This window comes from Drosophila rhopaloa, unplaced genomic scaffold (genome assembly GCF_018152115.1).
Source record: "Drosophila rhopaloa isolate 14029-0021.01 unplaced genomic scaffold, ASM1815211v1 contig_3, whole genome shotgun sequence".
Taxonomy (NCBI): Eukaryota; Metazoa; Arthropoda; class Insecta; order Diptera; family Drosophilidae; genus Drosophila; species Drosophila rhopaloa.
In genome coordinates this window covers 5505857-5519812 of record NW_025335123.1, presented here as the reverse complement: position 1 = coordinate 5519812, position 13956 = coordinate 5505857, and the positions used below count along the sequence as shown (strand labels likewise).

Below are 13956 nucleotides of genomic sequence, written 5' to 3'. Positions count from 1 at the left end.
GGATAAGATATCGCAAATTAACTGATCTAAATGCGAAATCGTACTTCGAGTTATTCAAAGCAAAAAACCAAGAAAACTTCGGCAAGCCTTGTAAAAATAACATTATTTAAGCTCAAATTTCTCCCAATCAATCTTTACACATTGCTGCCGAGCAGAGTATAATTAATAAATAACATTTTTTTATTTTAACTTAACTTTAAGTCCCCTGGGTTTAACACTTGACGTATATTAATATTAATGCGTGAATCATAAATATAATTAGAAAAAGGTTGCCAAAAGTTGGAGTCGCCTACTTTCTGAAATAAATCCATATCCAACAGATTTGAACCATTATCTGCGTCATCGATATCTTCATTTGTCAGCTTAGAATTCCAATTTTTCTGAGTTTTGATTATACGGGGTACTGCATGATAGCACAGGCGCGATTCTTCGGACATTATCAAAACGTCACCACACTGAAGATAAAGGGCTGTAGGCTTTTCGTCTAAAGTCGGTCCACCGATTAAAAAAATCGCGGTCTGCCCAAAACTGTGTGATGAATATAAAATCAAAGTCAGTGAGCGAAGTTAATTTCTTATTCATGTATTTTACCTTAACGATAGCAATGGGGCCGATTTGTTAGGTTCAGAATGATCCGTGTGTCCGGACAAAGTACTACCAACTGGATAGTAATTTACTATAGCAGCTTCCGGTTTAAAATCACAGTAGCCCAACACGTTTGCAAACAAACGACACAAAATGCTCAAGTCCTCTGGGAACGGTGACTGCATTTGCTCATCGTATAGCTTCGTGTCCCAGTTGTGATGATATCCGAATGTTGTCCAGCGCATTGCCGCTTTTATCCGTTGGAACTCGTCCCTATCGTTGCACTGATCAAGCTGTTTCCACCAGTCCGATCTAACTGCATCATTAAAGAGTCTTTCATTCAAATTAACAATATTCGGTTTTCGTGGGTAGTCCCGTAGACATCGAGCAGTCCAGTATCGTTGACCACGCTCTGTAAATGGGTTTCGAATAATAATAATTCCCGGATGATGCGTCAGTGCATAAGCTCGCCAATCACTTGGCTTTTTAATGCCGGGAATCAGCTGAACATTTTGTTCATTGCTGATAATTAAACGTTGAACATTCTGTGATAGTAGAAAAAGATTGAAATCATATTCAATCGCCATTGCAACAGGTCTCTTCGGTCCGTTCGAGAACTCACATTAGTATTTTTTTGTGGATCATTCTGCTTAATGTCAATATCATCAACATTAATCACATCCGTTAAATCAGGACTACTACTTTTCGTCTTATACTGCTTAAAAATCAACTTAAACATATTTATAGAACAATATATACAAACTAAATTATCAATAACAACGGCAATAGTGTGACCACAATTGGAGAGATCTGAAATACTTTTTAACACCTGGCGGCATTTGAGCGATATACCAAAACTACCCCCGTAAAAAAAGGACACAAATCGATTAGAATCGGTTCCAATTTCAATTACTTAAGCCTTGATATGTATGTTCCTAAAGCAACGAATTTTATATATTTCATAAAATAAATAAATACAGATAAAAATGTACAAATCTTTTTTCTCGTGATTCATTTCCCGTACAGCAGTGGGTATATTTGTATCGATGTGTAACAAAAATTAATGATATCGATGAATCGATATGTCTATTTTTGAACGCCTTAATATACGACAATCCCACAGCGACTTTTGTCAGATGTGAAACTTTGGTTCTTGCTACTGATAAATTGATAAACATTGAACTAAACTGAAAATCAACAGATTTCACCATTTTCATAATATTTTAGAGACCTTTTGCACGGAAAAACCGTCGGCTAGATATTATAAAGAACCGTCCGGCACGTAGCATCTCAACTAGATTCGAAATTCTTGATACGGACCATTCCAAAAATACATAATACAAATACACTTTTATTTTCGTTTTGATTTTGTTATTATAAAATAATATACTGTATAAAAATGGAACTCGTATTAAAATATATATTCGCAACTGCAAAGCGTGCCTAAAAAAAATTCGTAGTTCTTAGGTGATAACAATTCGATTAATCTATATATACCAGCCCTTTCGACCCCAAAACCAATTAGAAATGTTTATCAATGGTTTTTGAAAGCAAAGCAAACCCGTCAATTGCGTTTTTTTCAAATCCATGTTTTTTATAGAGGCAAAAATTACACTTTATATATTAAATTACCATAACAAATTTAAAAAAATATAAAAAGCAATAAATCGGTATACGATTTAATTGCCTCTTCTTCCAAAGTGTGAATCTAGTATGTTCCTGATATGTATCCACACTATCGATAACTTCCGAGTACATCGATACTCTTTTCTTACACCCTTAATTTGTTTCTAGGTGTTGGCTGCCAATTGTAGAGTGCAAATGAAAAGTTACAGATTGGTGGCTTCGTTAACAAAATTTTCAGTTATTTGTGTAGTTGAAGACGGGAATTTGTTTTGCGTATAAAAGTTAACTTTGCGTGTAAGTAACGATTCTCGTCACCGTAATCAGTCCTGTGAATGAAAATTGATAGAAAAATTACTGATCTATGGTAATGTGTGTGTATGTGCTAAATGAAAATTTTCATGCTCGAGGTATGAAGATGCAGTCCCAGTATTTTGCGCTTACATATATGATTATCAGGGCCCAGTTTCGAGTTCTTGTACACGGTTTTTCGGCATACAAAATGATTTATTTGTTCCCGTAAAAAAAAATTCAACGTTTAAAATTGATTATTTTTTTTATCTATTTCTTTCTTACTCTTTGTCATGTGTGCGCTTACGCTATCGGCATTGGTGCGAATGCGACAAATATTCATCTCTACTGTTTTTGTCTCACCGCCTGCTTTCGGGGACTTCTGACCTGCTTTTGCTGCCGCGCTTTCAATTGCGCACGGCGCGTACCACTGGTCGTGCTGCTTACTCCCATCAGTTCGGCGTATACGCAGCGGTGGTGGTGCAAAATTGCAATTTTGGTGTACAAAAAAAGCAAAAGGAATATCCTATCCTCTATCCAACAGTGGCGAGAAATCCAAAGGACAGGACGGGCAACATAAAGAAAAATTTGTATTTTCATCTTGTTGTACACAAGATAATTTTTTTTAAAAATCCATAACAACATTTTTAATAAACGAAGGCAACCGAGCAGAGCAGAGCGGCGCAGGCTTAGGACCGTAATTCGTAATTAAAATCCGAGACAATTACAATTTAAACAAACCGAAACGAAGGGAAGGCAGGAGACTGCTCGAAACAAGGTTGGTGAAACTAGCGAAAAAAAAGAATATCCGACTGCACAGTTATTTCGCCAACCTTACGAATCACAGGAACTATAACTATAGGAATCCGATTCCGAATACCCCACTATACATAGTTACAGTATGAGCGCAAAGTATATTTAACAAAGCAAACTTTCTACAGGGATCTAAATACACCAACCGCACATTCATACAACTACAGCAACATTACTACTGTATTAACCCAAACCAAAAACCAAATAATTCAATTGGCAGAACAGAGGACAAACGTCAGAATTAATGCACAAGAATAGAATGCGTGAATAGTATTCCAAAACCAAACCCAACTAAAACGAAACTCTTGCAGAATCGGTTGATTTATCCATACTAGACAGTGCACAAAATAATCGTCGTATGCAAGCGTGATCATAAAAAGCTTTTCATTCACATAAGCTTCTGGCCAGCTTAAAAAAATTTGCGTGAGTATATCTCCCCAACTCTCAATGTTAGGTTTATGAAAACATTTGTTTACTTTCGATACTATAGCACTTCTGCTGCGACGACTGCATCTGCAAGGCTAAGCGAGTGGGGAAAAGCACAGGATCTAGAACGCCGGCTGCACAAATATACACAAATCCGAATCGAAGAAGCAAGGATCAGATACAGAGGTCTCAACGATAAAAGATGAATGAACTAGACAGTCTCAGGCAGGAAGCCGAATCCCTAAAAAATGCCATACGGGATGCCCGGAAGGCCGCCTGCGACACATCCCTGTTGCAAGCAGCCGCCTCTCTGGAACCCATTGGCCGCATACAGATGCGCACCCGGCGTACATTACGCGGCCACTTGGCGAAAATCTACGCCATGCACTGGGGCAACGACTCCAGGAACCTCGTGTCAGCTTCACAGGACGGTAAGCTAATCGTGTGGGACTCGCATACCACGAACAAAGTCCACGCCATTCCACTACGATCCTCATGGGTGATGACCTGTGCGTACGCTCCATCTGGCAGCTATGTGGCCTGCGGGGGCCTCGACAACATGTGTTCAATTTACAACCTAAAGACGCGAGAGGGTAATGTTCGTGTGTCTCGAGAGCTGCCGGGCCATGGTGGCTACCTATCATGCTGCCGCTTCCTGGACGACAATCAGATAGTGACCAGCTCAGGAGACATGTCGTGCGGTCTGTGGGACATCGAGACCGGCCTGCAGGTCACCTCCTTTCTGGGCCACACCGGCGACGTAATGGCACTCTCGCTAGCTCCCCAGTGCAAAACGTTCGTATCCGGCGCCTGCGATGCATCCGCCAAGCTATGGGACATTCGGGAAGGAGTCTGTAAACAAACCTTCCCCGGCCACGAATCTGATATCAACGCAGTGACATTTTTCCCCAATGGACAAGCATTTGCTACCGGATCGGACGACGCAACCTGTCGACTCTTCGACATTCGCGCCGATCAGGAGCTGGCCATGTATTCGCACGACAACATCATATGCGGCATCACCTCTGTGGCATTTTCAAAGAGCGGACGTCTGTTATTAGCGGGATATGACGACTTCAACTGCAATGTGTGGGATACGATGAAAGCTGAACGGTCTGGTATACTCGCCGGTCACGACAACCGTGTATCCTGTTTGGGCGTCACTGAAAACGGCATGGCGGTGGCAACAGGATCGTGGGACTCCTTCTTGCGTGTATGGAACTAAAAAGAACTTCAAATGCATTAAAGGGTGGGGTGGGGTCAGGTCAACGGTTGCGCAGTCTGCGGATAGTGTTTCACCCATCATCTACATTGTGATCTAATGTAAATGGTTCGGTGTTACCTCTGTGGTTAATATAAAATGAGTGCCGGACGTTTTGAATATGTGGGCGCAGCTAGTTGACTAGAACGTAGACCACAACAACAAAGAACTTTATATACAACATTATTTATATTGCTATATACTTATTAACTAAAATTATACAAAAAAAAAAAGAAAACCGCAGACATACGCAGCAACATACAAATAGACATACACACGCATACAAGAATATTATTAGTGTAAATGGAAAATTGAAACAAAAAAAAGAAGTAAATGAAAACGAAAACGATGGGCCCGCTGATAGTCAGTTGTTTAGTCAGAATTCCGGTTACAGCTACAGTTTAAAACGTACGTAAATTAAACTTAGTTAAAATCGTATTTCAGTGGTGAGTGCAACTGATGAAACTCCCAGGAGTGCGCCAACACCGTATTGCGTCAGTCGTTTGCACTTTGTAAAAGAAAAAGGTATCATTGTAATCATGTATGTCAACAAGTAAATACATATTCTTTTGCGTATAATACATAAACTTCAGAATGTGGATCCTGATGAAAGGAAGTCAAATAAAGTTAAAGCATTTAAAAAATAAAAAAAAATCACGGCAAACCTAAAAGTAAACAAAAAAAAAATTGCGTAATAAACTTTATAAATCAAGTAATGAAAAAAGTAAACAAAACACTATAACAAATTTTTGTCTTATTATGTTTAAGTCCCTAATTTATATACAAACAAAAATAAGAATGATTTAAATAACATATATGTAAACTATGCATTAGTGAAAAAGTGGAAAACTATTTATATATAATATGATGGCCATATAAGCTATAACAATAAATTGAAAAACACCTTTAAATCTTATAATACATTTATAAATGTTTAACAAAATCTTAACAAATACATTCATAGAATTGCGGCAGTAGGGGCATTAAAGCATCATGGAAATAATTTGAGCATTCATCCTCTCACTACAATGATACAATTGAATTTTGTTCATTTGTTCTCCTAAATTCTTATGAGGTTTTACAAATATGGCTTATATGAGGTTTGAAAATGCAAAAACGATTGTAGAATGCAAAAACTAAAGCTTATATTGTGAAAATACTGATATTGTCTTGCTGTCTTACGAATATACTGAATCATCAAGTTCTTATCTATTTTTTTTGTTTTTTAATTAATTTTAAGAGGTAATAGGAAATTCGCGGAAACCAATTCCAGCATTCAGAAATCCTACAAATACCATATTTCATTAAAAATTGTAATAAACTGGATAGTTTATTGACCTTCTTGAAATATTTTTTTTACAATAATATCTTTGTCCGATAGGTAAATTGTGATTTAAAGTGAATAGTTTTTCAAGCAACGAGGAATCCTAAACCAATCCCAATCAAAAATCTTAATCAACATTTAAAATGGACAAAATTGTGTATTTTTACCAACTTTTGATGCTTGATAATATTGTACCGAATATTCCTATGTATATGTGTAACTATTGGTAAGCTTACAACAGCTGCAGTTATTTGAACTCTGCTTTTTCACCATAGATGGACTTACTTATTTTTAGTACATTCTGGACATTCTGGACGGCCATTTTAAAACTAATGCTGTTTCAAAACTATGAATAAATTATGAAAAGAAAACTTTGTAACATTTAAATAATAAAATATAACAAAAATATGATAAATCTTATTGTTTAACTTAAACAAGGAATAATTAAAGTTTGTCTATTTTGCAAAAAAATATAAATGCGTGATTATGTTTAGTCAAATCGACGAAGTAAGTCCATCTAAGGTTAATAATAATTACGTACGCACTTTACGAATTGTCAGGAATTTTTTACTCCAGCAGTAAGTTTAATTAAAATATTTTTCTATCACAGCCCAAATGGAATATAGTAATATGTTTTTTTTTATTTTTAACTGTTTTTTGTTAGAGTTTGTTATGAGTACGAGCATCCTCAAGTATGTTAATATCAGAACCCTTCTCTATGTATGTGTGTTTCCATGTAAATTTAATTATGTATACGTTATGTTTATATGTATATGCCACAGGATCATATATATGCGCATATATGTATTGTAATTTAATTACTGTTTTATTTGTCTACCTAAATCGACAAATTTAATAAAATGGTTTATTTGTAATTAGTTATTAACAATAATTAAAAGCTGTCAACAAACATTGAAATTTAAATAAAACATGGTCATGTAATAAACATACATACAAACATACATATTTAAAAGAAAACTGAAGATTACTAACATTAATTTATAATTTGTGTCATAGCCGTCAACTCAGCGTTATATCTAGAATAAATAATAAAGAAAATTGTGTTAAGCAAATGCTACATATATCATTTAATGTACGTGTGCACATATGTACATGCCGAAAAACATTAATTAAGAGTTTGGTCTGTCAGGATTAACGGGTTAATAAAACTGGCATGCTAATAGTCATACATTTATATGCAATCAAATTAAATTTTTTTCAATTAAACACTTGGTAATTTCATATCTCTTTTGACTTTCCGCCATATTGTAGTCATACAAGATAATGCAGTCTGGGCATTCAGTATAAAAGTATTATAGGATGCGGTACGAATGTAAAATACAGTCACAGAAAGGCGTTGCTAATATCGCATATAATAAAGGCCAACTAAATTAAAAAACAATTTTTTTAAAACACTCACTTCCTAACAGTAATAGTTTCAGTATCAAATCCAAGGAGTTAACTGTTGATGCGCTTTCAGAATCAAATATTTTTATTCATTTTCTTAATATATTGAAATTATTGATAAGTAGCTGTCTTAAAATTCATATGATGGTTGATTTGAAATGTTTGGAAATACCAAAATGGAATGATTATAATTTCAAAACAGAACTTATTGTTTGGGTTTGCCATATGCAGCACCGTGATTAAAACCTGGCCCCTCCCTAAGTGCCGGAGTTAGATACTCTATTACAGCTCGTGACGTCAATCTGTAATGAGGTTTCTAGGTTGGCAAACGGATATGCTGTCGTCGGGGATCAATAACCCCAGATTTGTTGCGCCGAGCGTTTCTTATACCACCTGCTGAAACCCTCCGTGATTCCATCTATAAATACATGCTTATTACTTTAAACTATTTTAAGGGTATTGATTGCGGTTCATTCCGACAGGAGAGATAAAATAGAAAAGTAGGATCATGTCAATGGATCACTTAAAAAGGAATTTTTAAAGGTAATAAATCTATATGAAGACTTCTACAAATAGAAATATTATAAAAACGGTCAAGTATGTGGTAAAAAACACCTTTATCTCTCCGTTTAATATGGAAAATTTTCTAGTGCAATAAATGTATTCGAAATGACAGTAAGAATCATGGGTAAGAACAAGTATTAATTTTGTTGTCCACCCAATTTACAGCTTTTAATTTAAAAGTCCCACCAACCACAAATTAAATATTTTTTATTGTTTCCTGAAATTTTGAGCATATTATAAAAGCTTATTTACATATTTATACCCGTTACTCGTAGAGTAAAAGGGTATATTGTATTCGTGCAAAAGTATGTAACAGGTAGAAGGAAGCGTTTCCGACCCTATAAAGTATATACATATATTCTTGTTTAGGATCACTAGCCGAGTCGATCTAGCCATGTCCGTCTGTCCGTCTGTCTGTCTGTCCGTATGAACGCTGAGGTCTCGGAAACTATAAAAGCTAGAAGATTGGCATTTTGCATGTAGATTTTAGGAGTTCCTACGCAGCGCAAGTTTGTTTCAAAATGGTGCCACGCCCCCTCTGACGCCCACAAGCCACAAGCTGTGGCCACAGTTTTGATGCTATTATGACAATTTTAATTGATATGTATTTGTTTTGTAAATACCTATCGATTGGCCTAATAAAAGTTGTCCACGCCCACTCTAACGCCCAAAAACCCATTAAACGCTTAAGCCTGGCTAGCGCCTACATTTCCGCCTTTCATTTCGCAATACAATAGCGCCATCTAACGGATGACTTTGGAACAGCTGGTCAAGGTGCTAATTCGAGCGGCAAAAAACATACAAGAAGGCATATTTATATTAAGTTGTACGGGTATCTAATAGTCGAGGCACTCGACTATAACGTTCTCTCTTGTTTTTTTTGGAATGTTGTTGATGTAGAAAATAAACTGTTGCAAGGGAAATAGATACATTTTGTTATCGATACCGATGAAAACGACATTGACAAAAAAACGCGTATTCTATTTTTTGGTTTATAGAAAATAATAAAATCAAAAAAGTCAATAGGAAAGTAATAATTGTATTATCTTAGCCAAAAAAAAAAACAAACGAGTAATTAACTTTTCGCTTAAGAGATATTTAAATTTTGCATATTAAAACTTGTTATTGTTATATAATATTTCTGAAACAATAAGATATTGACCAATTTGTTCTAAAGAATTTTGGTTTCCCTTTCTCTAAATGCCAAAGGTTTTGCGAGATAAATCAGTCAAGTTTACGCAATATTGGCGGTTTTACACATAATTTATTTTGTATATCCCTTCCTTGTAAACTAGAAGTATTCAATGCATCGTATGTAAGGCGATATCTCGAAAACTATAACAGCATATTGGGATTTAACACGATTTAATGCTTACGACTCAATGACTTAATGCATGTTCGTTTTACGGCCTATGGATTTGGGAAATTCAGTGGAAACAACAGTCTTAACCACTTAAAGCACCAATTTTCTACATTAAAATAAAAGTTTTTGGCGAAGCAGAAATTTGTATGTCATTATTTTTTAATTTTAAATATCGACTAATCTTAAGACGTCTTGCTTTATTTGCTGAATTTTTGGGAAGATCTGGGAAGATTTTATTGAAGGAAACTTTATATATCGGGATCTCGGGTATCGGTGTTAACTCCTTCCAATCTTAAGCTTCTGTTTTCAGTCGACTGCGCTTGCGTTGTTTGCCAAATTCTGCTCCAGCTTGAATTTATTACTTGTTTAGTCCATTTAAATTATATTTTTTATTATTTCCTATTAGTACTACGAAATCTCCAAAATATATATTATTTATATTCCACAACATTGGTTTTTCGGCGATTCAGTTTCTGGCGCCTGAAAACAAGAAACATAAATAAGATGTTTATAAAATGCAAGTAAGGTAAATTAATTTCCTGTTATTTATATTTTATCTGAAAAAGTATAGATTAAACTGAACGTGGATTTTTTTTGTAATCGGCGTCTAATAGGGTTTTGATAAGAAAGTATTTAAAGTTTTGTGTACTAGTGCAGAGAACAGAAAGATTGTTTTGCCTGGCCTTTTTTATGTCGATAACTACATTAAATATCTTAATATTACTTATTCCCGAGATTTGACATAGAAAAGATTAGAATCTAAGCTTAAATTAATTTAATGTATTTAAATTTAAATCTATTTTTACATAAGATTTTAATGACTCCTACCAACCGTTAAAGCTTTGTTTCGAGATAAAAGCCCTTAAAGTATTTCAGAGTTTTGAAACCAGGAATGGGGGATTCCCCTAATAAAATGAAAATATCAGATATAGTTGTTGTCAAGTGTTTATCGATAAAACATTGGTGTAAAAAAACCCTTGTTTTAGTAAAATCAGCAATATTAACTAAGAAATTTAATATACATATGTACAAATTTCTAATGTCGTTTTGAGTTTGCACGAGCTTTTGGTGGGCTTATTATAGATAAATGTACTTTTTTGCTCAGCGTTGCCACCTATGTGTGTTTGTGTATATGTATATGGTATATACTATGTACTGGGGCTTAGTTTGTTTTGTTGCGGCTCATCATTTCATGAAATGACGCTATGATTTCATAGTGTTATTCACAAAATCGAATTCTCGAGAAAAAAAATTACTGAAGTTTTATATTATTCCGCAATAGAATGTATATATGTATATGTATATATACATATAGAAATGAATATGTACATAGAAACATATGTATGTACATATATATGTATTTCAAAATTATTTATTCAAGTTGATTTATATTTATATGTACATATGTATGTACATATGTAAATTATTCCCTATTAATATTCATCAAGACATACATATATATGTTTGGGCATACATGTACATGTATGTATATGTATGCAGGTACAAACATAACCATGTCTTAATCAATATTAATTGAAAATTATGTACATATGTATATACGAATGTATTTAGATATAAATGGTACTATGTACGTACATACATATATTAACATCCATGCATAAATATGATTCAACTTGTATAAATCATTACCGGCAACCTGGTATGAATGCATATACTTATATTTAATGTACATAAATACATACTTATAATAAATTCGTTTGCATGTATGTATGCCGAGCAAAAGTTCATGTTCTCTCAAAAGCTCAAATAATTCCAGCAAAAAAATTGAGCAAATTGTATAACATAGCAAACATTTTTTAGATAACAAATTTAAAAACGATTTGATATTTTCGTAATTGGTCAACTAATTTTGAAATGTTTTATTTTGTGTTAATACATAAACCAAATTTTTTTATAATAAACATTATCGGGAGACTTTCAGAAATCTCTTACAAGCAAATTCAGTCTAAAATTGTACGTTTACAATCTAAACGAATTTGGTTTGAAAATAGTTATTTTACTTTATTATTGTTAGTTTGCAAACTGTTAATTACTTATAAAATCATGTAAATAGACTTGCAAGCAACATCCGATGTATAAAAAATCTCCCCAAACAAAGACTATTGGGTAACATTCAATTTGAGAGCAAAAGCTCGTTTTATTATGGTGGTTGCGTGTGACAGGAACGTCCTTCATCTGACTTTGAAAATTTTCTCGCCTAGGTTTGCGCTCAATATTTCTCAGTTATCACAGTCGATTCCTTGCTGGCAAGCCGATAGGTAGTGGACCTCTTCTCTCTGGAAAAAAACCATTGAGTCAAATTCTAACTACATTTTTTTTCCATTTAGTGAATAAATAAACAAAAAGTTAACCATGTCGAAGATTGGTATCAACGGATTTGGACGCATCGGTCGCCTGGTGCTCCGTGCCGCTATCGACAAGGGCGCCACCGTGGTGGCGGTGAACGATCCCTTCATCGATGTCAGCTACATGGTATACCTCTTCAAGTTTGACTCCACCCATGGACGTTTTAAGGGCACCGTGGCCGCCGAGGGCGGTTTCCTGGTGGTCAACGGCCAGAAGATCACCGTCTTCAGCGAACGCGACCCGGCCAACATCAACTGGGCCAGCGCTGGTGCCGAATACGTTGTGGAGTCCACTGGCGTTTTCACCACCATCGAGAAGGCATCTACTCACTTGAAGGGCGGTGCCAAGAAGGTCATCATCTCGGCCCCATCTGCCGATGCACCCATGTTCGTCTGCGGCGTCAATTTGGATGCCTACAGCCCGGACATGAAGGTGGTTTCGAATGCCTCGTGCACCACCAACTGCCTGGCTCCCCTGGCAAAGGTTATCAACGACAATTTCGAGATTGTGGAGGGTCTGATGACCACCGTCCATGCCACCACTGCTACCCAGAAGACCGTGGATGGACCCTCTGGAAAACTGTGGCGCGACGGACGTGGCGCTGCCCAGAACATCATCCCAGCTTCCACTGGAGCTGCCAAGGCTGTTGGCAAGGTTATCCCGGCTCTCAACGGCAAGTTGACTGGCATGGCTTTCCGTGTGCCCACCCCCAATGTGTCGGTTGTCGATTTGACCGTCCGCCTGGGCAAGGGAGCAAGCTATGACGAGATTAAGGCCAAGGTCCAGGAGGCTGCCAACGGACCTCTGAAGGGAATTCTCGGTTACACCGACGAAGAAGTCGTCTCTACCGATTTCCTCAGCGACACTCACTCGTCGGTCTTCGACGCCAAGGCTGGCATTTCGCTTAACGACAAGTTCGTTAAATTGATCTCTTGGTATGACAACGAGTTTGGATATTCCAACCGCGTCATCGATCTGATCAAGTATATGCAAACCAAGGATTAAATGATTAAATAACCACCCGCACATATTGAAGTTAGTAGCGCGGTAAATTAAGCGAGACATCAGAAATACCCAGAAATGGCATCAAATAATGCTAATGCTCCCCGGTGGAGCATCACTATGCGCAATTTAATATGCTTCTGTTTTTGCTCTTTAATTTGCCAGCAACATTGGAAAAATTTGAATACATACATCCATATACACATAAATATGTTAACTGTTGTTGAATAAAATTTCACTCTGTGTGTAGTTGTAAAAATATCCAGTTAAATATTAGCATTTAAATATTAGTTCTTGCATTTTTATTTGACCATAAGTCGATGAATACCTATCAGGTTTCCCTGGTATTATTCTATAACCCAAATTTTATTACGGATGTTCATTGCAATTTCTTAATGTCGATAAAGCTAATTGAATTACATCATTTGCTTTTCATAAAGTATAACGTTAAGAACGTCATGTAGTTTTTGTTCTCGAAAATATGTACATGCATGCAAACGGACATTTCTATGAAACATACATATTCTTGATCAACTTAAGGCGAGTTCAAAAAGTCAGGTCCGTCTTGACTGTTTCTAAATCATTTTCAAGCCTAAACTAAAGCTTAAACTTCGCTGGTCGGACGTCTACATCATATAGCTGCCATAGAAACAATCGGGTCACATTTGTTAAATTTGCTGTTTTTGAAGAAAACTTCGCTGGTCGGACGTCTACATCATATAGCTGCCATAGAAACAATCGGGTCACATTTGTTAAATTTGCTGTTTTTGCATATTTTAGCCAATTTTTTATCCCTTGAGTTTTATCAAAATCGGATATAGTCTTGTCATATTTCTTTGTTGGAAATTTTGTCACGAATTCAACAAGGTGTCATACCTCCATAATTTTTTTTTAATTAAATAATAATATTTTTCATAAGTGTTACCCCCA

The 13956-nt window shown here is 35.8% G+C and overlaps 3 protein-coding genes and 1 long non-coding RNA gene across 11 annotated transcripts; 2 read left to right on the top strand and 2 right to left on the bottom strand.

The window, feature by feature from the left end:
* Positions 1 to 162: 162 nt before the first annotated feature.
* Positions 163 to 1410, bottom strand: LOC108047749 (nucleic acid dioxygenase ALKBH1). 3 transcript variants are annotated; one of them, XM_017128082.1, is made up of 3 exons: positions 1208 to 1401; positions 592 to 1130; positions 163 to 528 (listed from the first exon to the last, which is right to left on the bottom strand). In XM_017128082.1, exons 1-3 carry the CDS (start codon positions 1322 to 1324, stop codon positions 186 to 188), a joined length of 999 nt encoding a protein of 332 aa, XP_016983571.1. In that variant the 5' UTR covers positions 1325 to 1401; the 3' UTR covers positions 163 to 185. The 3 variants fall into 3 exon arrangements, with proteins under 3 accessions (XP_016983571.1, XP_016983572.1, XP_016983573.1); XM_017128083.1 differs by having other exon boundaries at positions 592 to 997; positions 1208 to 1321; XM_017128084.1 differs by lacking the exon at positions 163 to 528 and having other exon boundaries at positions 886 to 997; positions 1208 to 1410.
* Positions 1411 to 2355: 945 nt separating this feature from the next.
* Positions 2356 to 6211, top strand: LOC108047752 (guanine nucleotide-binding protein subunit beta-1). Of its 6 annotated transcripts, XM_017128092.2 has the most exons (4): positions 2356 to 2505; positions 2956 to 3277; positions 3441 to 3735; positions 3803 to 6211. In XM_017128092.2, exon 4 carries the CDS (start codon positions 3941 to 3943, stop codon positions 4961 to 4963), a length of 1023 nt encoding a protein of 340 aa, XP_016983581.1. In that variant the 5' UTR covers positions 2356 to 2505; positions 2956 to 3277; positions 3441 to 3735; positions 3803 to 3940; the 3' UTR covers positions 4964 to 6211. The 6 variants fall into 6 exon arrangements, with proteins under 6 accessions (XP_016983581.1, XP_016983585.1, XP_016983584.1 ...); XM_017128096.2 differs by lacking the exon at positions 2956 to 3277 and having other exon boundaries at positions 3624 to 3735; XM_017128095.2 differs by lacking the exon at positions 2956 to 3277 and having other exon boundaries at positions 3538 to 3735.
* Positions 2425 to 2949, bottom strand: LOC108047753. The gene is made up of 2 exons (XR_001769451.2): positions 2653 to 2949; positions 2425 to 2537 (listed from the first exon to the last, which is right to left on the bottom strand). It is a non-coding gene; the product is annotated as an uncharacterized LOC108047753 (long non-coding RNA).
* A 5632-nt stretch (positions 6212 to 11843) lies between the features above and the next one.
* LOC108047756 (glyceraldehyde-3-phosphate dehydrogenase 2) lies at positions 11844 to 13316 on the top strand. Its single transcript, XM_017128101.1, has 2 exons — positions 11844 to 11936; positions 12006 to 13316. The coding sequence occupies exon 2, from the start codon at positions 12031 to 12033 to the stop codon at positions 13027 to 13029; it is 999 nt and encodes a 332-aa protein (XP_016983590.1). The 5' UTR covers positions 11844 to 11936; positions 12006 to 12030; the 3' UTR covers positions 13030 to 13316.
* The last annotated feature ends 640 nt before the right edge of the window (positions 13317 to 13956 follow it).